Here is a 27,267-nt window from a genome sequence, read left to right as displayed (position 1 = left end):
ATTGCGTGAAAACAAGATCTAGTGATGGGTTGAAAATCTCTCTCCTCATAACTTATATAAATACACCTACTGCAAACTAATGCGGCTGCGAAACCCAGGTGATGCTCGCGGGCTAAGTAACGTTTTAATGTGCCCAGGTCCCTACAGCGCATCCCTTGGTTAAACCATATTGAATCGAATAGGCGTCCCAAGCAACCGCTTTTATTGGTTTTGTTAGTTACACTAATTGCCCAACAACTCCTTCACCGTTTAACACGTCTACTTCGTGTGTTCGGTGCAGTCTCATGTAAGCGATTGTCATATACACTACACTACGTATGAGCAGTTCTGTCCGCTGTTGCCCTGCAGATGCGGGCTTCCTAAAAGGGGATAATGGAGTTATGCCACCGATCTTTTTTTTCTTAAAACACTTGCACGCCTCTTGCTCTATCTTACTAGGCCGAGCCGAGGGTGCGCCGGTGATGGTGCCGGTTTTCGTTTTTTTTTTATTCTCTTTTCATGCACTGCTTCGGCCTTTTGTTTCGGAACGTGATGGCATCGTATAGCCTTTGCAACGTTCACCTCCTTCCCCAATGTTGTGTTTTTTTTTTCTCCCTTTAGTTTTCTGGATCGCTAAGCCGGCGCCCCGCTGCTACAACTGGCGTCGGCGGCGCTGTTGCAGTTAATTCCTCTCCTCTGCTGTCATTCTGGGGTTTTATTTGCGTATCGCCAGATGAGTCAAGGTGCCTATGGTTGCGGTACGGCCCTGCTGTTGCCGGTTTGCGGGGTCGCATGCAGTCGGCGCGAGGAGCCGCCGGCGCCCCCCAAGCCTTCCGCTGCATGGGCGGGTGCGGATTATATTTTCGTCCGCTGATGGGCATCTTTCCTGATCGCGGTTGTTCCTGCAACTCTCCCTTTTTACGCTCCTCTTGGGCGTGGCACTGGTTGTAGTACAAACGGTGTATGAGACCGCGCTGTTGGTCTTGCGTGAGTGGTCCCGCCGACGAGGAACGGTAAGCTATCTTCAGAGGACCACTTTTGTAGGGTTTGCGGCCACTGCGGGCCCCCCTCGGCGTTGTACATAGCGATGAAGCTGTACGCTGGCCGATTCCCTTTCTTATTGGTGATCGTTCTAGATTTATGTTTCTGAGATCCGCAGAGTGCGGGGGTTCTCTTCGTTCATCCTGGCGCCTCTCGGCAATCACGTCCCGCGCAACATTAAGAAGTGTCGGCACAACGGGCCTAATGGTGCTCTCGCGTTCCAGCCCATAATCAGCAATGTACGCACTGCCCTTGTTCGGGGAGCCGGCTTTCATCCCTCCAACAACCAACATTCTGAACAACACTGCCTTATTCAGGGGAAGGGAGCGATGCCGTAGCGGCTGCTGGCGTCTGCCATGTTGTCGCATCGAAGCCGGTGTGGCATCACACATGGCAACCCCCACGGGTGCAGGCAACGGCGCGCAATTGAAGCGAAGCCTACGCCAAAACTGCGACGCGTGCGAGAACAGGTACAACCTCAGTGCGTCTACACCGCGCTCCGCAGCATCGCCAGCCTCACGCTCTTCGCCATTGCCTGCGGCGCCCACGGTAAGTACCAAACACGGTGTATTAGAAACCGTTATGGCTTCCATGGCAGCGAGGTGCGAAGGTGGTGGTGCAACAGCACCGTTGTATTCCACACGGCGCCAGGTGTTCGTGGCAATATCGAGCTCGTGCAAATCGTCCAGAAGGTGGTTTCGTTGGGTCATACCGCCGAAGATATACACGCAGGTGCCGAGCACAGCGCTGGCGTGACCATACCTTGGTGCTGGTGTAGCGCCCGAAGTTGTTTGTGTGCCCCACGCACGACGATTCAAGTCAAATACGAGGAGAGAGCAACAGCTGCATAAGCCATCCCTACGAAGCAATAAATCTTCCTCCTCACCGCCGTGAGACTGATAAAAGGTTTGACCGTCTTCCTGTTTCTTTTGGGTTTCCTCCTCCGTCAGTAGCTTTTCTTCGTTTGTTTCCTTCGCACCTTCTTGTTGGAGAGCCGGAGCCGTTCTACCCCCAATGATGATTACGCTGTCGTTGTGAAATGCCGCTGCGTGCCGCCACCGAGAGATTGGAGCAGACACCGTTTGGTTCTCGCCACTGCACAGACAAGTTGCTGTTCCTTCAGCATAGTTAATGCACCAGATATCACGCATAAACCCTACAGGCCACTTAGGGCTGGAGGTGGAGCCTAGTTTTGGGCTAAGTGCAGCACTCTTGTCACTTCTGTTGCTTTCGGCCACCGCTGCTGTTGCTGCCTCTGGATCTGTTCCACCGATGCCGATCCCGCCATAGACGTAGGCACACTTTTCTGTTGAAGAGCAAACTGTTGTGTGACCATGACGGCTTGTAATGCATCGCGTGGAAAAATGGCTAGCCTGCTGAGAATTATCTGCGTCTTCAGCTCCGTTGTTGTCCCTCTTGCCTTGCTCACGGCGCTTTTTGTCTTTGCCATCTTGGGGAGCACGAATGGGGAGGACAGACCATGTGTTCTCGTTGATATTATAATGAAATATGGCGCCTTTCCCATTAGACGTGGCGGCACCGATGAGCAACGCTCCATCATCTGTGCAGCGCGTTAGCGTGTGATAACGCAAGGTGACTGGGTCACTACCGTCAGCTGATATCGCTAGTGAGGTGAAGGGCACAAATAGTTGACATGGCTGTTGTATGCTTGGGTCCTCCCTCAACTTTCGGCGCCACCGTTGCTCACCCTCAGCTCTTCGTTTCAGTTCACCTGCCTCATCCGCATGGAGAGAGCCATGAAAACAGTCAACGATAACACCTTTGGCAAGCGACAAGGACTGAGGGAGAAGATAGTCTACTACAACATGCTCTAGCACCGTTTCCCCTACGGAGGCAGCTAATCGAGTGCGTGTGGTGCAGGCGTCACCGAAGATGAACAATGTCCATTCCCCCTCTGCTGGCTCTAAACGAAGTGGGCGCACAATATAAAAGGCACTTGACATGGTCGAGTCCACTTTAGTTGCGGCACCACCGCCTCTATGTGCCTTGACCAGGTTTGAATTGAATGTTTGCTGTTGCTCATGTGAAAGGTCGTCATATGCAACAGGCCAGGATTTGACATGTACGTTCACATGGGACCGGGCGGGTTGCGTGGGGAATGTCAGGCGAAGCGCCCATAAATGTGGTGAAGGCTGATCTACCGGTTGGGTTGCGGACCCACGGGGGACAGTTGCAGCGCCGACACCTGATGGTACTTTGACCCACGCCGCTTTTAGTTGTAGCAATAGTTCGTCGTTGATATGCGCGGTTCCCACAACGGCACCTTGTGCAGCTGCGGACAGCGTTAGGTCAACTTCTAAGTAATTCAGGGCCCTCATGGTTCCCTGCACATGACGTAAACCGGACTCGCTTTCCTGTTTCTTTTTGTTCACTTTGCGCACCAGCTTCCTCAGCAAGTTAGAGGCGGTGTTACGCACCTTGGCCTCGTCGTCAACAGTTTCCGTCGTTTTAGGAATGAAAACAGCGCACAACACAAGCTTCTCTCCACCTGTAGAAAGGACGAATTCGTTACACTGCAACGACACCTCCTGCTGCTGCTGGTGGTGGTGATGCCTCTGTTGCTTAGGTGTGAGCGTTAACACTTGACAACCCTTAAGTGCTTCTTTCCACTCCTTCACGCCACCACCACTTAGTCCACGGCAGAGCCAGAAGCACGCGTACACTGCAGACAAACCCCCATCGGTCCACACCACTCGACCGCGTCTTTTTTGTTGCTGCTGCCGATGGAAAAGCTGAACGGAGCGTACGCATATCACTGCATCTCCCTCCCCGCAAGGTGCCCGTTCCACTTCTCCGCGCATTCTAAGCACAGTGCATGGTGGCGGGGACGTAACCGCGGTCGGTTTCACGGCAACGGGACCCGGGGTAAACATGCCATCAACGGCCACGTGCACATCAATGTCCAGGTTTGTTCCGTCTTTGCCATTGACCACATTGCCAGGGAAGACAACTACACGTCCCTCGCCTATGCAGTGGGCGTTGTTCATTGCGTGAGCTTCGGCAACTGAGGCAAATGCAAACAATCGGCATAAAAACGTAACGCTGCAAGTGCCTGCTTGCTCGCCAGTATTCGATACTGTATAGTCACTGGAACGGTACAGAGCATGCGAGGGGAATACTCGCGTAAACAGAAGCTTAATGGCGGGGGGTGTCCTGTCTTCTCCCCCTTTGTAGTTACAGTAGAGCTGCATGTCATTCAAGTCCATAGGACGAGAGGCGGATACGGCTACCTCGTCCTCTGGGTCCATGATCAAGAGGCGGAATGCCTTCGCATTACCATCACGAGAGTATAGTTGCACTAGGGGGTAGAGGTTGGTGCAACTGTCTAAGTAAACTCGAAGTGAATAACAATTGCCATCATCAGTGCTCTTTGAAGCTGGATGATATGGCCGACTGGGGTCGTCCATCCCGCTGCGACCGTCGCTAGTGAAGCAGTACCAAAGTTTAATAAAGGAGGCGGATTTATTCCTGTCTCTAAGTTTTATTGTGATTGGTGTCCAAACACCCGGCCGCACGAGACATATGGGCGCAGCGCCATGAAGTACATTTTCCTGAACACCTTGTTTCTGTTGTGCTGGTACCACTGCCCAAGAAAGATATGCGAAGGGTTCGCTCACAGGAAAATGCAGCGGCTGAATGCAATTACTGCTACTTAGGAGCACCAGATGGCGGCACCCCGAGCTGTTTTTTGTGGAAGTGGATGCCGCAGCGGCTGCGCCGGTCCTGTCACTATGGGTACCGCTAACGGCATCCACTTCCGGTTGTGTCAGCCAAACTTCCACCAGGGTGTTATCATGCTCTGGCCGCTGTTTTTCGGTTGTTTCGTTTAATTCAATGTCTTCCACGCGAACCTCGACGGTGCCAAATCCATTCCGTCTGGCGGCACCGTGCCCTCGACACGCGTCGCGGTACGCCCCGACTGTCATTCGGAGGAAGGCCAGTTCTACCTCGTTGTTTCCGCATTGTACTGTACCGTGGGCAATGTACGCATGCTCCATGTGGGAATGCTTCTCCCAATGAAACACACTGGCACCTCCATTCCTTCCACCACCGGCATTGTCACTGTTGCCTGTGCCCTCAATTCGTTGGGGCAAGGAAAAAGTACATTCACCCGAGGTCGCCGTGTGTGGTTTGGAAGCCTTCTCCGCGGCGTGTTTATCCAACTCGGCCTTTGGGATCCTTGCAAGCGATCTGCCGGGTGATTTGGTGGGTGCGGGCCTGCCTCTGCGATACACCCTTCTCCCAATCCCACCACTATCACTCGGATGATCTGCACGTTTATCCGCTACGGCGCAATAAACGGAAACATTTTCTGAGAGTGGAAACAGCACCGGTGGCCCCATCTGTGCAACCTTTACTGCATCATACTGTGTAACCGCCCTTGTTCGCAACAGCGGCAAAAGGGACATGCGCTCATTGGGCGCCTCAATACCTAGCTTTACCACTACATGCCGATTCGGTAACACTGCGGGTTGCTGTACTGATACGATTGTGGCAATGAGCACGTGGCGTGCCGCCGAAACATCCGCGGGGAGTGTTGGAATCACGCTGCTTTTCCATTTCCACTCACTCTGGTTGCACCGAGGTTGTGGGGCTTGCTCTTGTTGCGGCTCTCGCTCTGCCTCTTGCTGTTTGGGCTCCTCCAATTCTTTCACAGGGTTAACGTGTCGCTCAACTCTTTTGTCTTTGGGGGAATCGTGACCACTGGGATTCTCGGATATTTCCTTCTCCTTACTTTCGTCGGGTTGAGCAACGATTGGAGGAGGCGGGGGTGCTTCCTCACCCTTCTCATCGTCTTTATTCGCAGTATCCACAATTACTTCCTCTTCATTCCGTGTTTCCGTTTCCGTGCCCGAGTGATCTTCAGGTGCTTTATCGGGTGTTGACTCCCGCGGTGTGGGAGTTGCATCCAACAGGGTCCATTTCAACAAAAGCTCAAAAACACGACCTCCTTCATCTGCACCACTCAATAAAACGGGCTTTTGAACCACTTGACGGGTATCGACTCCGACCAACGAGCAAACACTCTCATCGCGCCCATCCACAGGGGGAGACGGTGTGACGGCTAATTCATATTCCTCACACCCCTCCATTGCAGCACCATTACTGGTAGGGCCCTCACTGCTTTCTGCCCCTGCCTCCGGACGCATGCGCTCTAATATAACAGGTGTGTTTGTGGGAACATCGATCCAACGCCAACCACCATGTGAGCCACCGAACCTGACGGCTATTTTCTGCTGCGCGGGCTCACATGAGAGTATAGTTAGGCTGACAGCCTCTGCAGACTCACGAACAGCGTTCACTGTAACCGACATCGTTGCTTGAAGGGAGAGTTAATGAGGCACGTTGACCTGACTACTTGGCACGATATTCCCTACGTTTTCCTGCTTGCGCAGATTGGGTGTTGTCGGCTGCTGTTGATGCGGCCGAAGCAGACCCACAAAAAAAGAAAAATAAAACCTCCCTCTCAGGGACTATTTCGGGGCAGGTGGGGTGTGAGAAGAAAAGAGTGGGGGAAAAAAAGCATATGTATGGCTGCATTAATGAGTGGAGTGAGAAATCGAGCACTTGGGCCAATGTTATGTTACAGTCGGTGCATCTTCTTTCATCTCTTTATATGTGTGCGCACCTCCACCCCCCGATAAATAGTAAGGTAAGGGAATAGTGAAGAGGTCGTTACGGGCCCCGAAAGGAGCAAAACGCCACCGACTTCCTCTCCTTCCAGTTTTTCCCACAAGTTTCCACATTAAAGATAGCCTTCATTAAAACCCACTGACACCTCTTGTTTCCCAATCTCCTGTCGTTGATAACACTGTTGCAGCGCCTCATTCTCACGCCTTTCACGACCCAGCGTCGTCATGCGGCCGTGGCCCGGAACCACAACGGTATTGTCTGGAAGTGCTTCTAACAGGCGCAGGCTCTCAGCGAGCCGTACGCCCGTCGCCCAGGGCAAATCCACTCGGCCCACCTTGTTGAAGAAGAGAAGGTCACCACTGAAAAGGATTCTTTCCGTTGGTATGTGAAGCATCATGTGGCCAGGGGAGTGGCCTGGGGAAAATATGTAATAAAGGAGTACGCCGTTACCAAAGTCAATAAACGACGTTGCCCGATTCGTGGCCGCTGACAGCAGCACATCGTTCCGCCGAAGGTGCCGGGCATTGCGACGAGAGAAACCAGCTATTACCGGGTCCACTAAGTGCTGGGGCGTGTAAAGGCTACGGCACATCATGGGAAGCACCTGGTGCATCTCCTCGAACCTTCCGTACCTTTCGCAGGACCGCTTAAAGTTTTGCACCCAACATTCCTCTGCTGGACACCACATAACACCGATTTCATCACTCCCATTATCGTCCTCGCGGTTATCATTATCCTGGCTGTCGACTTGAACTCGTTGCTTCTGCCGGCTGCCGCATATAGTGAGAAAAGCATTCAGGTTAATAATATTGTCGATGTGGCAATGCGTGAGGAACACATGTGTTAAGGTCAAGTCAGAAGCTCCAATAAATGCGGCCCAGTCGTCTGGCCAGTCGTCGGATGCATCAACCAACAAACAACGTTTGGTCGCCTTGTTAATTAACATGTACTGATTGCTGTCAAAGTTGTTGCATCGGCTGCGACCGGCAAGTATCACTTTGGGAGATTCATGTAATATGGCAATGCCCTTTGCTTCGAGTCGAGGGATGCGGGGAAAACCGGGTGGGACACCAACACTGCCCCACTTGCGCAATCGTTCACTACGGTTCACCTGATTAGTTAGCGAGGTTAGGTTCGGCGTGTAAGAGCAACGGTTTAATCTGAAGTGGCGCATCACCGTCGCGGTACGAGAGTGGTTCCGGCTGTACCTACTTTTGTGCTTTTGCCTTTCCTATATTCTGCTGTGTTCTCCGCCTTCCTCACTGTCATCGAAAAACACCTGTTTATAGGTCTTTCCTGCACTCTACATAAGCGCATGCCAGAGCACACATATACGTGCATATGCACGTGTGTCAGTGCCGGAGGTCAAAAAACAACAACAGCAATAGTAATAATAATAACAAATAGGACAATGATGGTGGAAGAGAGGTGGGAAACCAAAACAGGGGGACGTGCCCTTAAGAGTTTGACAGAATGGTGTTGCAAAGAGGAAGCGTATGAACCCCCCGGAAAGAAACAAGAAAAGTGAAAATGGGAGGGAAAGACCCTTCCCGTCAGCTGCTGTGGTGCTGTGTGGCTTTTGCATCGCGGGGGGGGGGATGGGAGAATAATAACAACAATAATGATAATAAACGTGTTATCTTCTGTGAAATTGAGAGCCGATCGCTTTATTAAACCATCATAAGTGTATTCATTTTTTTTTTTCAACTGAATCAACATGCTCCCTGGAAACCAGATATTGCCATTCATGCACTTTCCACAACTTTTCTCCATTTTTATTTATTTTTTTGCCCCTATGGTAATTTCCATCCGGTGTAGTGACTCTCACGTTGCGACCGACCTTTCACATGTCTTATCTGCTCATATCCTCTTCCCAGGCAAAAAACAAAATGCCCACACACAAAAGGGAAAAAAAACAAAATGCGATCACAAACATCCAGTGGCTCCACACTCGCCCCCGTTAAAGAACGTATATAATTGGGTACATATATACTTTCCTTTTCTCCCATTATCGTGTCCGCAGATAGCCAGATTTTTTTTCTTTTTTTTGCTTCTGTTGCTGTCCCGTTTGTCCCTCTTATCTTACCTTATCTTCTCTTCCCTTTTCATCTTTTTTTTTCTCTTGCGTATTTTTTTCTGTTGTTTGCTTTCTCCTTGCTCACCATCCCCCCCCTACATTTATCGCTAGGCGGCCCCATGGTTCCCCAAAACAGAAAGAAAGGATACCACTTCTACTTTTCTCCCTTCCGTACAGAGGGAAAAGACCTCACTGGCTAAAAGGCTCAGCAGAAGCGAGTAGATCGAAGGATTGGCGCGTTAGAAGTTTTCGTGCTTTGAGGTGAAGACACGGCAGAAATTGTTTAAAAATCCTTGTACCTGTAATAAATTAGAGGAATATCCACGTCATTATCTCCGATGCTCCCCGTGGCGACAAAGCAAATGCAACTCAGCTCATCTTTTTCCTCCCCTTTTGTCTTTTCGCGCACGACAACGGAGACTGGTTTGTCGCGGTCCTTCACATTACCAAACTGTGAGTATACCATCTTTCCACATGGTAACGCAATGATGAATATTTCCAGCTGATGCCGTTTCTCAAGGATACTAACGAGCTCCTTCACGGTGATGTCACGGCCTTCATTAATATCAATGCGATCCCAAATTCCCCAGCGGACCGATGAGCCGTCGGGCATCGGAACTGTCTTTGCAGGAGCGGCGATGGGGTCGGAGAAAGCCATGAAGGGCAGTGCGACATTAACAAACGCATTGCGGTACAAACTCAGATACTCCTCCTGTACTTTCTCTGTTATTGGATTGGCCTTAGCAAGTCCCTGTGCACCATTCTCACGATGCGCGAGGAGGAGGTACTTGAGTGCTTCTATCCCCACTAGCCCAGTAACTAGGGCCGTTGTTGTTACCATTGCAGGGATGATTCTTCCAGCAATGCGTTTTGTATAGTGAACATCCGCCGGAGGAATGCTATACGCCGTGGCACGGAGGTTTGAGCAAGCTGTGATGTAGTCCATGTGGGAATTATTGGGGTCGTCCTTTTCAAACACCAGTGGGTTCATTCGCCGAGAGTTAAATTGACTCACTGGAGGAAGATCTTGCATCGTCAAGTCACCAACAAGTTGTGCTGCGGCTCCCTCTTTGTTCTCAGCCTCATTTGTTTCGAAACGCGCCTCACGTGGTACAAAACCAGGAACTGCTACTTGCATCGCCAGTTCTGCAACCTCCTTCACCGACAGCGTGAAGGCTGACAGGTTGTAAACCTGTGCAAGAAGTTTGGCACAGTGATAGACAAACGAAACGTTTAGTTCAGAGTCCACGCTGAACTCCTGAGGTTTTGGCGGCTTCTTTGCACCGCTCCAAAAGAGGTCACCGTTGTCATTGCGCTTGTCAAGGGGAAGATTGTGTAGCAACTGCCTGAAGGACGAGTTGAAATATTCGTGGAACAGACTTCGCGCCATGCGGACACAGTCGGCAGCATCCTTCGGCCACTGCACTAACGCGTCTCGAACGGCCTTCAATACAATTGACTTCGTTCCGGGGTCCCGCTCCAAATTAGATGCAAAAGTTGTGGGGTCTTCCAGGTAGCCATTCACATCACTGGGCGTGCTGAAAAACACGGCATCGAAGTTATCCCGCGCCCACTGAATAGTGTGCTCAATGACGTTGGGGAAGTTTTTCAACGTGCAAAGCGGGATAGACTTCTCCGGTGGATCATAACTGCTACTGTAACTTTCAGTGCAATACGGAATCACGCACTGAACATTGCATTTTGGACCGAGCGTTCCGCTCTCAAACAAGGGTTTCCTGAAGAATAGGCACCGCGCATCAACATATTTCCGGCTTTCTACATTGTCAAGCGCGTTGAGTACAAGAGAATGGGACTCCCAGAACTTCTCATCAAACACATTTTCTGTTTCTTGCGCCACCTTCTCCAGATATGCGCTTACCTTCAAATCACCGTTTATGGCACGTGCTGCCTCTCCCGCTACTTTAGACTTCTGTTGCCCAATGTGGCTGTTGCGAAAGAGAAACTGCCTTGAGAGGTTACTCATTTCAATGGTGTCCATGTCTGTAATGGAGACGGCGCCAAAACCCATGCATGCGACGTTCTTGATAAGTTCACACCCGAGTGCTCCCGCGCCCACAATGAAGACACGCTGCCGAGAAAGGAAAGACTGGAAAGAAGAGCCGAGAACAGCAATTTGCCCATCATAACGACTCCCGCCTGGCGCGGTTGACACGCACCCGGTTTCACTCATCTCGCCCCGTGCCACAAGCAACTCCCGTGCATCGTAGTACAACCACTGACGCAGCGGAGTGAATTTGCCGCTGCACACCTTGAGAACCTCCTGCGAGGCAAGACCACCAATGAAGCAGTCCATGGGGTTAAGCCGACCATGCATTACTGAAAGTATACTCTCGGCAGTCTCCACATCAAAGCCATTGTGCACCTGATCATTTCCACTACTGAAGTACGCCTCGGCTGCCTTCAGCACATCTCTAACCTCGATTGGTGTCGTCGGCAGCTTTCCATGGCTGTGCACAGCTCGGAACAGGGCGTGAAGTGTCATTGGGGCCATCATTTTCTTTTCGCTGTCAAACAACGTAACAAACTCTGGCTGCATCACGCTGAGCTGAAGGTCTTTAAACCCCACGAGGACCTTCCGTTTGGTCGTGTGGAGGTAGCATGCATAGCCTGTTTCGATTGGGGAATCACCAACAATTGCGCCGAAGTCTTTCAGTCGCAGATGAAAGGGTGAGACGACTTCCGACACTTCAAACAGCCGCAGAGATGACGAAGCCCCAGTGGGTGAATTATCACCCTGTGCGCACTCGGTGGTGGCCCGACCGTTGTGTAGAGCAAAGGGATCAACCGTCGAGTTTAGTGACTCGGGCGATACCAAACCCGTAAGAAACACGCGACCGCCAACTTCGCACTCGTGCTTCTTGTCTTCATGTAGTGATACAACACCATCCCGAGATATATTCGTCACGACACATACAACTGTTTCCTCGCCGTCGGGGTCAAGCACAGTAAAGGAGGGGCCGGCATCCACAAACACGCACCCAGCGACGCCACGGCTTTCACATGCCACAAATTTCACGTTATGTTTTCGTGCCATGGCGTTTTCGGCAAGAAGCAGTGTTGTGCGCTGGTTAACGAAGACCACCACATGAACTGCTGGTATAACCTCGTGCAAAGGGACGTCGACAGCAGTTACGCTAACGAAACGGTTCAGCTCCTGTGCTCTCGCAGCCACCACTTCCGCGCGCGGTTTACCCATATCTGCGGGAGTCAAAAAGAAGTTTGTGCCCAAGTCCTGCAGTGTTGCAAGGCCGTTGTCCAATACTTTGATAGAGCGCACGCCAGTGAGCGTTAAATTCTTTATAATTTCCGCACCCAGTCCACATGCCCCCACGACAAGTACATCCGTGCATCCATACTTTGCTTGTGTCTCCGTACCGACAACATATTCCTGTCGGTTATACAACTGCCGTCTTTGCTCTTCACTAGTCATTATGGTCCGTGTGACAATTACTCTTTTTGAGTTTACGTCACGTTACTTTGCTTTTTTCCCTTTTATTTCTATTTTCTTTCCCCCCCTCTGTTTGCGTGAGGTGTCGTGTCCTCTGTGCACCTTCACACCACTTCCCCTTTATCTTGTGCTAGCGATCGCCACAGCACGTCAATACCCGATTCTGTGTGCTGAAACAAACAAATAAACAGGAAAACACAAATTATACCTGTGTGTACGCGTGTGCAGGAGATGTGCCCCTCGACTCTTTTTTTCTTTAAATTTTTTTTTGTCTTCCCTCCTAAACTATATATGCGAGTGCTTTTTTACTCCACGCGTTCCTTGACCACAGTTAAGATTGTTTCTACCTTGTATTATATCCTCATGAGGGATATTTGAGGTAACCGAACACCACCACCCCCCCCAAAAAAATCGAGCGAGCGAAAGAGAGAGAGAGAGAAGAAAAAAAAAAAGGGACAAACCAGAACCAACAGTGAAAACAGCCAAAAAATGAGTTAAGGAAATGAGGAGGGAAATAATAATAACAATAATAATGGACATGTGCTTGTGAAGCGGCAGAAAACTCATAGTCAAAGTTACAAAAGTGAGCCGACACACTGCAAACTATAGAAAAAAAAATAATAACGCCAAAGGAGATGACATGCCGAGGGTGATAAACATCAGCAACAGTATCATCAACATCAACACCTAACACCTGCAACCGAGGGCGACTCTGTGTGGAATAGAGAAAGGAGGAAAGGGGAATTATGGTAGAAACAGCCTTAACCACAGTGACATATATATATATATATATATATATATATATATTAAAAACTGCAATACATGCTAAGCCGCTTTGTGTTGATGTACGAACTACAGTGGTGGTAATAACTTTTCACTACTAATATTCCTTCGTTGTGGATCATTACCTCTCTTTTATTTTGTCCGCGCGCGTGTAGTTCCAACACCTCAGAAACACGCGTTAGAGTGGGCATATCTTTCCATTTCCTTCATTCTATTTTTTTCTTTGTCTTCTTCTTCATATCAACATTACTGCTATCTTTTTTTTTAAAAAAAAGAATATCCTTTCCCTTTCCCTTCACGCACGTTTCCGTTACTTGTTTCCCTATATATATATATATTATAATAATTATTATCATCATCATTATCTTTTTCAGTTGATCCTTCCATTCATTCATTCAAACCTTCCGCTGGTCGTCACGGTGCGAAATACACACACACACACACACACACACAAAGAAACACTTCGAAAAGCGCTCTTCACCACACGTGCTGGTCCATGCGAAAAATAAAAAAAATATGAACGAAATGAATTGAATGACCACACAAAGAAAACAAAAGGAAATTGAGAGGATATACGGGGACGATCCTCGAAGTGGGGGAAATGCGAAAGAACGGAATATTATCATACCTTCTTGCCGCTTGATATAAGAGAAGGTTTGAATCATAATAAGTGAAGAAAATAAAATAAAATAAACGAAGAGACGATAGGCCACATTCACACTCATCCATGCGCACTTGTTTACACGAGCTTTCCTTTTATTCTCTTTTTTCCTGTCGTTTCGAACTCATTCTATGTGTTTACAACGGATGTGTGTGCGTATATATATATATATATATATAATTGTTTATCTACATATAAAAATGTACAACAGGACTTCGCCTCACATTACCTTTGGTCACGCTTACAAGCACATGCATATGCATGCGGGCAGAAAGGGGAGGAATCAGGAGGAATAAGGAAAAATAGAAGGGATGTGTATCAGCAGAAAGTAATCGTCTATCATAGCCAAATAACAATAATAATAACAGAATCAAAAAAAAAAAAAAAAGAAGCCGTGCCCTCATGTTTGATGTGCCCATCACGCGAAACGCGCCCACGGAGGTGAGGAATAAATGAATGTTAAAGCAGTAAATGCACAGGTGGCGGGCCCGTTTAAGAAGGAATAAGAGAAGGAGGGAGAAAAATAAAAAAGAGAAGAGAAACCGGAAGCAGTGCACTCCCATTCCCCCCTCCCTTCTTTACACCTGAGAGATATCTCATGTCGTGGTTTCAGCGTTTTTCCTTTCCTTCCTCCACGAATGTATCTTTTTTTTTCTCGTTAACCTCCCCTCTTTCTCTCCCTCGCTTTCATCTTTTCTTTTTCAAGTATTTCTACTTGCAGCTTCGTTCTGAGCGCGGCACCCGCCTGTTCCCTACGTTCTACCCTCTTTTATTGTTGGCCCCTCTCCAAAAGCCCTGGGACCTTTTTCTTTTTTTTTTCCTCAACTCTCCACTTTCGTAGCCGACATGACTGGTGCTCAAGCACTTCTCCCTATCTTTTTCATTCTTTCCCTCTGAACGCGTATGTATGTATATATATATATATATATACATATATACATATATATACGCATTTCCCCTTCCGAATACTCCATAGTGCATACACCTTTCCTCTTTGTCACGTGTCCGCCGATAGATGTTTGTATCATTTGTGGCAACTCCACCATAAGTATTCCTTTTCCTTTTCCTTTTCTATTTTTTTTCTTTTTTCCTTCCTTTTTTTTTGTCCTTGCACCTCCAGTGTTTCATGCATATGCCCACTACTTTCTCTTCACCATCGCCTTCAGACTGTCGTTTTCCTCTCGAACGGCATCCCAACGTGCCTGCAACTCACCTAATTTGCTCCGAAGTTGTACCACTTCCTCTCCATCACGCCTCACCTGCTCCTTCCACTCCTCTTGCTTACTTTCATTTACTTTTGCTTCCATAGATATCGCCTTCCGCTCTGCCGCCTTCACTTTCTCCCTTAAATCGTCAAGCTTTCTTCGCTCCATTCGGGTCCTGTTCTCTATGGACTCGGTGAGCCTGCTCACAACATTATCTGCACCCGCAGCTTCCATTTCCGTTTGGTATCTTAGTTCCGCACTCGCAAGTTCCTCCCGAAAGGCCTCATCCGTGGCATCGTTCTTTGCGACTAGTTTATGCAGCTCCTCTTCTCTTGCCTTCAAGTTTTGTAGTTTTCGCTTCACTGCGTTTTCCCTTTCCAGCGCATCATCACGTTGCCGGTTTGAGTTCGCCACCGTAGCGTTTTTCTGAGCCAACCGTTTCTGTGATGCTTGGAGGCGCTCTTCCAATGTTTTTATTTGCTTCGCCCAGACTTTGCGCAACAGGGTTCGCTGCACTGTAACCGCCTGCCGCTTCCGGATCATTTTGTTCGTTTCCGTATCGATTGACGTCATCTGACGTGTCATGCTACCCATTTCCTTCTCCAAGTTCTCAGCGATGGCTTGTTTCGACCTTAGCGACTCAAGGAGTGTGTCCATGTTTTGTCGTTGAATGCGCACAGCATTGTGAAGCTCACCAGCCTTACTTGTCATACCGTCTGTTACTGTTGTTTGGGCATCATTCACCTTTACCAGCGTCACAAGGTTACGCGCCTTACTACTCCACTGAAGCGTTGCAAGCGTGTCGCCATAGTTCTTTGCAAGCGGGCTCAACGTAGCCACCATTGTTGTACGAGCATTCCCACCAATACTGTCGCTCAGTAGCCACGTGAGAACACTATCTCGAAAGGGCACCTGGGGCAAAGTACGCTCCTGGAAGTAACCGCCTGTCACTTCAGCCTTTGCTTGTTCCATCAACACGTTCTGCCGCTCCGTGAGGTTGTCAATAACTCGACGCAGCGCCAACAGGGAAGTGTTAATAGCCGCTGACTCCTTCACATAATCCTGAAAACCACCACGCTCAGAACCAGCAAGATCGACAAGGTTAATGCGACCCGCCTGGCAGCGAACTGTCGGGCGTGAGTAGCGGTCCTTTGCAGGGATCGTTTCTTCCTGAATTACCGTCAGTTGGAAAATAGCGTGACTGCGGCTAGACTGGTTGTGAACCGCAGTTGCACATGTGGTACGATGTGTTGAGCCGCGCTCTAGCAGTAAACAACACTGAGCCCAGTTCTCAGCCTGATACTTCGTTACACCCTCCACGAAGGGTCCACTGTAGGGATCCTGACGAATACGGGCGTCCTGCAACTTCTCACTTCCTTTGGAGTTCTTAAGCGCAGGGTCGAGGAGGTCACGTACACGCTCCATATAAATCTCCACGAAAGTAACTTCAATGCGGAAGCGAATGTTTGGCTTTTCTTCTTCCTTTCTCTTTTTATCAAGGATGGTAAATAGATCATTCGATACACGTGGAATGATGCCTTCCTCCCCATCCCCACCACATGTAGCTCTCGGGTCGTATTTGCCCATCATTGTGTACGTTTTACCACTTCCTGTCAATCCGTACGTGAGGACACAACTGTTGAATCCGTCAAACACATGGGGCACAAGGTCCTTAGCAATGACATCATACACATTTCTTTGCGTAGCGTAGGTGCTGTGTCTTGTGTCATTAAAAGTATGCACGATACGATGCTCAGGGGGGATGGACCACAGACTGGCATCGAATTCGAATTGTGCCTTAGGTGCCCATCCATCCTTAGGGTCTAATATGACTGTTTTGTTTTCCGTCATTTCCACAACAGACCGCCGCTCCTGTCCTTCCATATCCGCAAGCTCTTCAGGGATAAAAGGACGGACTCGGGCATACACTCTGAACCTCATAATCTCCGTTGCCCGCGAGCGGAATGCCGCTGAGTTTTCGTCCGCGTTCTCCATTGAAGTGTTGTGCCCGTTCATTGAGTCACCATGCTGTTTGTTAGGGTTAAGGTGGTTGGGTACTGTCTTGAAAGGACTCGTTGCCCGCTTCTTTGCGGGGGATGGGGCACCTTTTTTTTGTGCGGGACCCGCTAGCAGCTTTGGCTCCGCAATGAACCCTCCCTTATCATCTCTTTCTTCATTTGTCCGCATGACTGTGTAAATGGTCTGCTCTACCTAAATGTGTTCTTCTAGTTATTTTATCTAAAAAAGTGGTTTAGCTCTTGTAGTGACCTCTTTTGAAAGGATACAGAGCTTCCTAATTTTCTTCTTTTATATATTTCCCCTTTCGTTTCTCTGCTTACTCACTTCACTCACCCCTTGACAAACTTTCCGTTTTGTTTAATTAATTAATTAATTATTTTTTTCACACAAAGGTATGTCGTGTAAGTATGTTGGAAGAGGTTAACAAAAGACAAGGATGAAAGAGGAAATGGAGGGTCTGCATATGTTCAACAAAAGGGATATTCCCGTCAAAATGTCAAAACAGCGTTGGCCAGCTCACCGTACGTTATGAACTCTGTTTTCTTTTGTCTATTGTCATACATCCACCATGGTACCAGCGGCTTTTAACTTTTTTATTTGCCGGATATTTCAGCACATTTCACTTCATTCCTCGCCACGCAATCATAAGAGTGGACGGAGTTGTGTCTTTAATGAACTGACAAAACAACACTACCTTTCCAGCATTGTCTTCTTTATTTTTTTTAGATTTTCTTTATTTTGTTTCTCGTCTCTTCCCAGTAGCGGAAGTGTTTTACACTCCCTCTCTTTGATTGAATTCATATGACATATGTATTCCTCTTCTTTTTTTTTTCCCCCCTCACCGACGTCTTTTCTACCTTTACTCTCTTCTTTGCTGGCTCACTTCCATCAAGTGACAGCGACACACCTTTACATCCGCGATAGCACTCGTTACGATGCATCTCATTGTATCATGACTTGAAGCGGACCATGCTATCAGTTTCACTTTCCGTAACATCATTTCTTTATCCTCTCGCGCGCACCACGCCACACAACTGTATAACTTTCTTTTTCCCTTACACATATGGTTGTTTGCTACTTCCTCTTCTTCGGCACAATAGCCTCGACAGCCGTATCCACTTCCAAATCTTCGGCGCATTGAATGATGCGTACATCTTGTGCTCGCGTGCAAACGGTAATACCCATGAGAGGAAGGTCGCATGCCGCCTCGATGGAGTTGCGGGAGGCGTCTAATATGGCACAGAGCTGCTCCACTGCATCCCCAACAAGTCGTCGCATTCCAGTGAACAAACGCGCTCTGTACTCTTCCTGTACGGAGGGTTCAATGGCAGCTTCTTGCGAGGCAGCTTCCGCTTCATTTCCTTGCTCTTCTGTGAGCACTGAAAGCACGGCACTATTGTCTTGTATGGTAAAGCCGCTTCTTGCCCTGCTTCCCTGCCGTGCGTTAGCCCGCCCAGATAAAGCACCTTGGTTGTTGGTGTTGTTGATTGACTTCTGATTCATGGCTATCACTGGCAGGACAGTGGACTGTAAGGGCACTGGACGCGATCGGATGCCAAGTGCATAACTGATGGAGTCATCCAGTTGTTCGACACGGTGAGCGAGTACTGAAAAGGCGGTAACTCCCGCAGCCCGACGAAGCAAAAGGCCAAGAGGTTCGCGCTCCTGCTCGCAAACCACTGAAGCGCGTAAGAGGCAATTAAAAGCTTCACGCAAGGTATTCCTACACACAGCATCGCGAACTCCGCAGATTTTCGTCTGAAGAGTCTGGACAGAACCATTCCATTCTCTGTGTTGCAATGGTCTCCCGCACTCATCCATCGTCCGCATAATGTTTCCGTACATCGCATTCAACCGTTGGTAAATGTCTCGGTTGAACGGCACGCGCAGTGCCATGTACGTCGAGTCATTCCAAGCCAGCCGCCACCTGGTTATTTCTGCCTCTCTCGCCTCTTCTTCCGCCTGTGAAGCAGCTATACACGCCTTGGTCGCCTTAGCAATCTCTGACGCGTCGTACATACTTTCCCTCGCAACCAAAGTGTTAAGCAGTTGACGTTGCATGTTTACTCCTTCTCTCGCGTCGAAGGCCTCGCCGACAGGGTCCGACAGTGCATTCAACGTGGGCAGGGGAGAACGGATAAACGCACATAGTTCCACGACGAGGGGTCGCGACATAGTAGGAAACATAAGAAGCTCATAGTGACGCGTGAAGCGTCCAGCGAAGGCAGCCCTAACGGAGAAAGGAAAAATGATTTCATCATCCGGAAGTATGACGCCGTCTAGGGGAGCAGAGAGGTAAAAGAAGGTTTTTGACTCTTTGGATTTTGTTGCTAGCGCACGAAGCGACAATTTTGCCTCTCCGCGTGGTGTTTGCTGCTCCACGGCCTCACCGTCCACGCGAATGCCTCTTTCTTCCCCTCTCTCTTTACTTCGCCATTGCGGGACCGCTGTCACTTGCACAGTATCACAGCTCGTTCTGGCAGATGTGGCTCCTCCTTCATCGGATTCAGTTTGCGAGCGCTCGTTTTTAGTTCCAGAAATTTCCCCGTCGTCCCCGCCGCTCTCTTCATCTCTAGTCTCATTCCCAGTAATGGCGTCATCCAACTCTGTGACTGGCTGAATAGGAGCCCATGTGTAGTAAACGGTCGTAGTGCCGTTGTTTTTGATTTTCACTGAGCCATGGGAAAGCTCTCCGGGCTCCGCAAAAAATAAAATGCGGGTTGTGGATATGACGAGGGAGGGACCACCCACGGCTTCCTCGGTGACGTCAACGGTGCAACTATTGACATCGGGCCGTGTCACTGCCGTGGCTGCGTCATCTTCACCGAGGGATGAACATTTTTTTTGACTACCACACTGTTGTGAGAATGTGCGGGACACAGTTACGGAGGGGCTAGCCGGAGGTGGGTGGTAAGCAACGGGCGGGGCACGCTTCTTGGCTGCTGCAGCTTCTTCGGTATTAAAGGTCCACGGTGGCGGCTTTCCACAAACTTCTAAGTATGCTCTTGGCACAAGAAAGTGAGGCATCTGCCGTTCAATCGCTGATATATTCCTTGCCACCTGCTTGCTGTAGTACTCTTTACCGGGAAATATAATGGAAATTGATTCATCCTTTGATTTCGGCTGCTGTGGCTGCTCCTTCACGACACCTAGCTGTCTTTCTTTCGGATGCACAATGCGCATGTTTGTCTGATTATCCGCATCATTTCGTCTGTTATCCGCCACTTTACAGTACAATGGATATGGGTATTCCGTCTTGTCCATCCGAACATATCGCACTGCATTTTCCCCAGGATGTATGCGTAATGTGCTTTCCCACAAATTATGACCCCCCAACTCCGGTGGTGGTACTGCGCCTTCTAGAAGAAACTGCTTTTCAATGTTTAACCGCTTCTTGTACATCGCAAACTCCATATTCCTTCCACCAAGTTGCGCCGCCCGGCCTTTTCCAGGCACACGACGCCTGATATTTTTTTCCATATTAGCCCACACCCGCTGCTGTTCCTCCCAACGCTGCAGCGCCTTGGATTGAAGATCCCGCGGGTCATATGGGTTAACCGGTGGCACCGGGTGAGCCATTTTCTAAAAATTTAAAATGAGTTAATATGTATATAAATCCGGATGCGTTATGCGTTTCAGGTCCAATTTGGACTTTGGTGCTACCGGTGCCTGTACACGCAGCAATGCACAACACGCTATGCAAAAAAAAAAATGCAAGAAAAAATGGCGACGGAGGAAAGCAAGTGAGAGTTTGTAAGGGAGATGCCAGCGATAGCAATCACAATAACAATGTCTAACACGAAGGAGATTAATCACGGAGAGTGAGTGATGGAGGGTTAGTGTGAATTTCGCGGGGTAACAAAGACGGATATGAGAAATAATATACACTGGGTAGAGTATCGGTGCCGCCTAGATTACTCTCCCCCCTTTCATGTTCCCCACCACACCTCATGAATTCCATATTACTAAACTCCAGATCGAAACATTGATGAACAGACGACAACTAACGGCTTCGCACAGTTTCACAATACTTCCGGAGTGAGTCTCCATTTCGCTACTCTTCACGATACATCGCATAGCTCTTGAGGCCACCACACACTAGTTAACAAATTTAAGGAATTTGGCCGTTATGGGACACAGGTTTATCTTAATATCATTGAGCCCGCATACGCACTACGAGAATGCGTTTCGCAAACCATACAAGGCATCACACGAAGAGAAGGTCGTGGGGGGGGGGGGGAAGGAAAAAAAAAAAGGTTTTAACGACTTCGTCTAGCAGAGCTTTTTTCCATTAGTTAACGGGGCCGGCAAGTAATGGTTTGTCGACGGGGTGCCGCTGTTGGCAATTGTAGGTTCCCAAGAAGGGCTTGTGACTCCAATTTTGCACTTCCATGGATATTGATGCCGGTCTAAAGTCATCTGCTGTGGCGAAACATGAACGACACGAAGCAGCGCGGATATTCCTTTAAGTGTCGGCGTGGTTGACCGCACAGTTACCTTAAACGCTAGTGCACAGTAAAGTGCCGCTTCACTCGTTCACGGAACTGCCTAGTCGCTTCCACCATGTTACGTAACGCTACCCCCGTCTCCTTCCACCCGCGTGTTTTCAGTCCACAGTCAGGATTTACCCACAACCGCTCGAGTGGAATCCGCTCAGCAGATGCTTCCAGTCGCTGCACAATCGTCTCCACACTGGGAACATTTGGACTGTGGACGTCATACACACCGAGCCCCACTCCGTTGAGGTATGTGAAAGAATCAAATACCCTCAGTAGTTCCATGTCGGAGCGCGTGGCCTCAAAGTAAATAACATCGGCATCCATTGCCGCGATGGCCCCAGCAATATCGTGTATTTCACTGTAGCAAATATGAGTGTGTATTTGTATTTCCGGTCGTGCGACCGCCACAACAAGCTTAAACACCTCAGTGGCCCACTTTAGGTACTCCTGCTGCTTTCTTCTTTGTAACGGCAGTCCTTCACGCAGAGCGGGCTCATCCACTTGGATCAGACGTATACCCGCATTCTGAAGGTCATCAACTTCTTCACGTAATGCCAGTGCAACCTGACGTGCAACTTCCCTTCTTGGCAGGTCTTCTCGGACAAACGACCAGCTAAGGATCGTTACTGGACCCGTTAATATGCCCTTCACTGGCTTTTGTGTGAGAGACTGTGCGTACGTCAGCCACTCCAGTGTCATTGCAGTAGGTCGACTCACGTTACCGTATATGATGGGTGGCTTTACGCACCGAGAGCCGTAACTTTGAATCCAGCCATTCGCCGTAGAAACAAAGCCACTCAGGAGTTCCGCGAAATATTCAACCATGTCATTGCGCTCCGGTTCACCATGAACTAATACATCCAGGCCGATCGCCTCTTGCTCAGCCACTATGTGTTTAATGTTATCTTTCATCTGCTGCTTGTATGTCGCTTCATCAACTAGACCGGTTTTGAATGACAAACGCTGGCTGCGTATCTCGGATGTGCGTGGAAAAGAGCCAATCGTAGTTGTCGGAATCAATGGAAGCTTTATTAAGCTTCGCTGCACTTCAACACGTTTTGAGTAGGGAAGCGACCGTTCGGTATCTTTGGCGTTCAGCTCCGATGCAAGCTTTCGTGCCTCCTCATTTATCGCACCGCCGGGTACCTCCCGTTGGTGCAGGAGTGAACTGTACTCCACCAAATGGCTTCCTCCTTCCTCTGTTTTTAGAGCGTCAGCAAGAAGGTTCATCTCATCACATTTCTGCAGAGCAAACGCCAGTAAGTTCCTTATTTCTTCGTCCATCCCCACTTCACAGCCTACGTCAATTGGGGAGTGCAGAAGGGAGCAAGATGTCCCAATCCATAGCGCACGCGCCGGTGCCGCGTTACGAAGGGCTGCCAACCTCTCGTAGATTTGATGAAGGTTTGCTTTCCACACATTGCGACCATCAATAACACCAGCGGAAAGCACCCATGAGGCGGGCAACCTCTTTTCCACCTCTACGAGATCGTCATCACCCGCAACGGCATCCACATGCAGCCCGTCCACCGCTAAGCAGTTAATAACGTCCATGTTATGACCGACGCTATCGAAATAGGTTGTCAACAGCAATTTTGGCACATTACCGGCTTGTCGGCGCAGTTCCTTGTATGTGGCCTCAAATGCATCCAGCCAATCTTGCTCCAGGTCCAACACTAGCGCGGGTTCATCCAACTGCACCCACTGAATCCCGCTCTTGGCAAGTTTCCTCAACACCTCCGCGTATACCGGCACAATGCGAGGTAGAAGGGACCGGCGATCAAACCACTCACAACCTTTTACTTTCCCCAACCACACGTAACTAACGGGGCCCAAAATAACGGGTTTCGTTCTTGAAGGCCCCCATAAACTTAGCAGTTCTTCCACCTCTTCAATCAGCTGATTCCAAGCGAAACTGAAGGTTTGTGTAGGGCACGTAAACTCCGGCACGATGTAGTGGTAGTTGGTGTTGAACCACTTAGTCATTTCAGATGCATCCACTGACTTACCACTAGAGGTGTATCCGCGAGCAACACGGAAAAGGGTATCGATATTGATGGAACCGTTTCTGGTTCGATGCCGTGGTGGCACATTGTCGAGCATGAGACTTGTGCTGAGAACGTGATCATACCAGTGGAAGTCACCTACGGGGATCATGTCAACGCCACGCTCCATCTGTTGCCGCCAGTGACGGAATCTCACTTCTCTCGCCGTTTCCCTCAGATTATCCTCCGTAACCGCGCCACTCCAGTAGCTTTCCAATGCACCCTTCAGCTCGCGCTGCACACCAAAGCGAGGGAAACCGAGTGTATGCGTAATAATTTTAGCGCGCCGCGTTGCGGTCGTCATCATCACAGCAGTGGGCGATGAGTGCAACAAGGGCCACAGGTCACTTCTGATAGAGCGCTGTTTACTTGAGGCAGGGTGTAAAAAAATAACAACAATAACAATAATAAAACCAACGGGATGTTCAGAGAGACGTGTTAGCGGGGGAGGGGGGGGGAAACTATTCGAGCAGTCTCAGCTCCCGGAAGCAAGGGTCCCCCGTTAAGAGGTTCAAACACGAATACAATTCTTTTTTCCTGCCTCGACTCGAAGTCATTAACACACCTGCCCTGGCCTTGTGACCTTCGCTATTCTTGTGCGATTAGTTTCCATTGTGTCACCACCTCGAAGTAGTGCGAGGGGAGAGCGAGCGGCCACTTTATGTTCACCTACTGTCGAATTGGTTCATTCCTTGTTCGTGAAAAAAGAAAACGTGATAGAGAAGAATTTGAGAGGCTCACAAACCGAACCCCCACTAGCTTTATGACAGTCGAATCGACATATTTTTCTGCAAAAGGGGGAAACGAGTTTGGGCTTAATGTCATCCATCAACTTAAATATTTTAATGATTGACTGGCATACAATTGTGCGCTTACCTTTTAAAAGTGCATCGTGCCTTAACCGTCCAGAAAACTTCTTTTGGTCACCTTCTTTCTTTCGGTGTGTCGCCATTTTCGACTTCGCCACCTGGTGCCCCCACATAAAGCCGTCTGCTCCGCGAAGACTAACCCGAGAATTCTCACGTCACTGACCAACGCGAGCTTGAGTGTTGGGACCAAAACCACGTCCCCGATAATTTGATAAGCCGTCAGCATGTTCCCTACCCCATCAAACGCCTGAGGGCGGCATTTTTCTTCACGGAGGGCGTCATCACGGTCATTTCACTCTTCCCGCGGTTCACCGCCTTACTGGAACCTTCGTCACGCCGGCCATACAACTCCCGTACGTCGTCAGCCGCGTCCTCCTCCTCGCGGCGATGCCTTTTTAACCGATTTTGCTCTGCTTTCTTCTCTTCTTCATCATCCGATCCCATTGCACCGCTCAGCCGCTGCATCCTGGCCCGTCGCTGTTGCACTATTTTCGAAGTTCGCATGGTTTGCTTTGAGCGCACCTTGTCCGCACTATCCTTTTTATCCCATTTCTGCATTTTGCGCTCCTTTGCCACCTCCTTCTTTGATTTGAGTTCTTTTGTTACCGGACGCTCCTTGTATCCTAAATCTTCGTCAACCTCTTCATCATTTCCAACCAGCAGTCCGGTTGGAGCTGCATCCCCGAGCGACTTATCTGCTCGCCGCTCTTTCTTTTCACGGATGGCACGCGCCTTTTTGTTAAGTCGGATGTTCTCGTTATACTCTGCGAGCCGTGCGGTATTCACTCCTGGGACCTGGATGTCAAGCGATATCATATCGGGCGGCAACTTATCCAACAGCGTCGAAACAACTCTCTCCTTTCGATGGCGCTCTGTCTCGTGCGGGTTTGCATAGAAGAAGTCAGGATTTGCGTCACCAGCACCCGGGATAAGAAGTGAATGGAAGCCACGTGAGTGACCCACACCAATTACGTCCTCGAACGGGCAGAACCGTAGCTGCTGAGCGATGTTGCCGTAACCGAGACCAAATTTCAAATACGGGGAGTTAGGGCGGGAGGCAGTGAAAAGGTCCTTCCAAATTTGCACGTTGGTGCCACCACCCATCGCCACATACCCCGAGCTAGAGACGTCGATGGTGTTGAACGCGTACGTAACGGCGTATTCCTCTAGAGCACGTAATGTGCGGCAGTCCCACACTTTGAATTTATGATCGCCGCCAAGAGTAACGAAGAAGCGGCCGTTTGGGTGAAAGCAGATATCATCGATGACGCCCTTGTGGCCCTTCAGCTGCACTAAGGGATCCACAACACTAGGCGACCATAGTTTTACCAGACCACGGAGGTCGCAAGTGGCCACGACACCGTTACTTGGGTTGACGGCCATGCAGGAAGTGGGATCCCGCACAACCGAAGGAACCTTGGTTCCTAGTTCTTGCCCCGTGCTGATGTCCATATATTGCATAACACTATACTGTGTGGACGCAGCGCATAGCAACAGATGACGCGGCAGGTATGCCAGACGATTCATATTTGCCATACTAGGGAGAACATGCATCTCCGCTCCCTCTTTTGTGTACATGTAAACAAACTTCTTTTGAGCTACCGCGGTTATGGTATGGTCAATGAGAAACTTAGCGTCGTCAATGCGGTCCTTTAGTTGTGTTTCACCATTAAGAGCAAAATCCTTCCAGCGGATATTCGCCATGTGACCGCGTAGACCAGCGAGCAGCAAATGTGTTCCATTTGCGCTGAAGTCCAGTTTGTATGGGCCCAGTTTGTCCAGTACCAGTTCATACTTCTTGCTTTTGGATTGTAGGTCGACAGCAGCGACCACATCATCCTGCGTGACGCGGTCCGACACCTCTCGCTCCTCCAGCTCCAGTCCTGTGTTTGTGTTCTCTAGTTTCCCGAAAAGATTCACACGCGCTGCACGCTTCGGGGCGCTTCGCTGAAACTGTTCGCGTTTACGCGCTTCAGCATTTCCCAATGCGTCTGCATCCGTCACCCAGCGGCCGCGCAGCTGCTGCTTTTCTTCGCGGGTCCTTGCTTCTCGGAGCTCAGCGGTACGCTGCCGTACAAGCTCTTCCGTCTTTTTCCTCAGCTCTTCGTTTCTGCCCATGCTCTTTTCTCCGCCGCTACGTGCCTGATGTGGTTGCTGCAGCTTCATGCCCATTCTTCAGCCTTCCATGTGTACGATAAGAGACAGGAACAATCAAGTGGAATGTTGTTGTTTGGGTGGCCGCGAAGGTGAAGTGAAGTGGAGAAGGAAAAAAAATCATGAAATATGCGTATTCGTACTTACGCACGGGTATTTGTCAAAGGGAGCGGAAAATGATCTCAACAACGCAATGAGAAGACACATACAAAGAAGCCCAACGGGGGCGTGTCGGGTAGTGGCAGCGTGACTGGGACGCTTTATCTCATGAAAGCCGCTTTTCGGCTCCTCTCAGTTATGAAAAAAAAATTCGGAGACCATACCTCTTACTTAGAGTCGCTGCAAAACCAAACCCCCCAGAGGTCTACTTGACCCCTTCTGCAGCAACAGCAGAGTCACCCTTCTTCCCCCTCGAAGCAACAAGGGTCCCACACTTATCTGTTCTTTTAGATGCAAACTCTCCCGCTTTTTTTATGTTAAGGATCACGGCCCCTCAAACAATTCCATCCCAACGCTCCTCAACTCTTCTTCTTTCTAACTCCCCACTCAACAATGCATTATTATTTTTCGCCACCTTTTTCCTTTTGCACCTCCGCTCTCCAAGAGCGGCGGGATAAAAACATCTCACAAGTGCGCACATACAAACGCACGCTCGAACGCTGATCCATGCGCACTATAAATACGTTTTTGTTGACTTAACTCACTATTTTTGCGTGCAGTCCCGCTAGAAACCCGGCTGGTTACGACTCACCCCAAATACGACAACACGAACCCTTCTGAAAGCTCTAACAACTACGAACAAAAGGAGGCC

The 27,267-nt window shown here is 49.4% G+C and overlaps 7 protein-coding genes across 7 annotated transcripts, besides 10 other annotated features; all 7 read right to left on the bottom strand.

Annotated features, from left to right (window-relative positions):
* Positions 1 to 27,267: part of a sequence feature (sequence corresponds to BAC RPCI93-26A17) that runs on past both edges of the window.
* Positions 597 to 6,356, bottom strand: Tb927.8.2660 (hypothetical protein, conserved; the record flags this gene model as incomplete). The annotated part of the gene is made up of 1 exon (XM_842006.1): positions 597 to 6,356. The coding sequence occupies one exon, from the start codon at positions 6,354 to 6,356 to the stop codon at positions 597 to 599; it is 5,760 nt and encodes a 1,919-aa protein (XP_847099.1).
* Tb927.8.2650 (hypothetical protein, conserved) lies at positions 6,788 to 7,849 on the bottom strand (the record flags this gene model as incomplete). The annotated part of the gene is made up of 1 exon (XM_842005.1): positions 6,788 to 7,849. The coding sequence occupies one exon, from the start codon at positions 7,847 to 7,849 to the stop codon at positions 6,788 to 6,790; it is 1,062 nt and encodes a 353-aa protein (XP_847098.1).
* Positions 8,750 to 8,799: a sequence feature (GA-rich).
* Tb927.8.2640 (ubiquitin-activating enzyme E1, putative) lies at positions 9,036 to 12,203 on the bottom strand (the record flags this gene model as incomplete). Its single annotated transcript, XM_842004.1, has 1 exon — positions 9,036 to 12,203. The coding sequence occupies one exon, from the start codon at positions 12,201 to 12,203 to the stop codon at positions 9,036 to 9,038; it is 3,168 nt and encodes a 1,055-aa protein (XP_847097.1).
* Positions 12,635 to 12,677: a sequence feature (CT-rich).
* Positions 12,997 to 13,028: a microsatellite.
* Positions 13,328 to 13,357: a sequence feature (AT_rich).
* Positions 13,433 to 13,457: a microsatellite.
* Positions 13,823 to 13,844: a microsatellite.
* Positions 14,568 to 14,613: a microsatellite.
* Positions 14,721 to 14,769: a sequence feature (A-rich).
* On the bottom strand, positions 14,805 to 17,057 carry Tb927.8.2630 (kinesin, putative; the record flags this gene model as incomplete). The annotated part of the gene is made up of 1 exon (XM_842003.1): positions 14,805 to 17,057. The coding sequence occupies one exon, from the start codon at positions 17,055 to 17,057 to the stop codon at positions 14,805 to 14,807; it is 2,253 nt and encodes a 750-aa protein (XP_847096.1).
* Positions 17,246 to 17,272: a sequence feature (AT_rich).
* On the bottom strand, positions 17,964 to 20,468 carry Tb927.8.2620 (hypothetical protein, conserved; the record flags this gene model as incomplete). Its single annotated transcript, XM_842002.1, has 1 exon — positions 17,964 to 20,468. One exon carries the CDS (start codon positions 20,466 to 20,468, stop codon positions 17,964 to 17,966), a length of 2,505 nt encoding a protein of 834 aa, XP_847095.1.
* Tb927.8.2610 (5-methyltetrahydropteroyltriglutamate--homocysteine S-methyltransferase, putative) lies at positions 21,395 to 23,740 on the bottom strand (the record flags this gene model as incomplete). The annotated part of the gene is made up of 1 exon (XM_842001.1): positions 21,395 to 23,740. One exon carries the CDS (start codon positions 23,738 to 23,740, stop codon positions 21,395 to 21,397), a length of 2,346 nt encoding a protein of 781 aa, XP_847094.1.
* On the bottom strand, positions 24,534 to 26,474 carry Tb927.8.2600 (hypothetical protein, conserved; the record flags this gene model as incomplete). Its single annotated transcript, XM_842000.1, has 1 exon — positions 24,534 to 26,474. The coding sequence occupies one exon, from the start codon at positions 26,472 to 26,474 to the stop codon at positions 24,534 to 24,536; it is 1,941 nt and encodes a 646-aa protein (XP_847093.1).

The sequence above is a fragment of the Trypanosoma brucei genome, chromosome 8 (genome assembly GCF_000002445.2).
Source record: "Trypanosoma brucei brucei TREU927 chromosome 8, complete sequence".
Lineage (NCBI taxonomy): Eukaryota > Euglenozoa > Kinetoplastea > Trypanosomatida > Trypanosomatidae > Trypanosoma > Trypanosoma brucei.
Note: the sequence above shows the minus strand (reverse complement) of the source record. Positions and strands in the feature narration are given on the sequence as shown.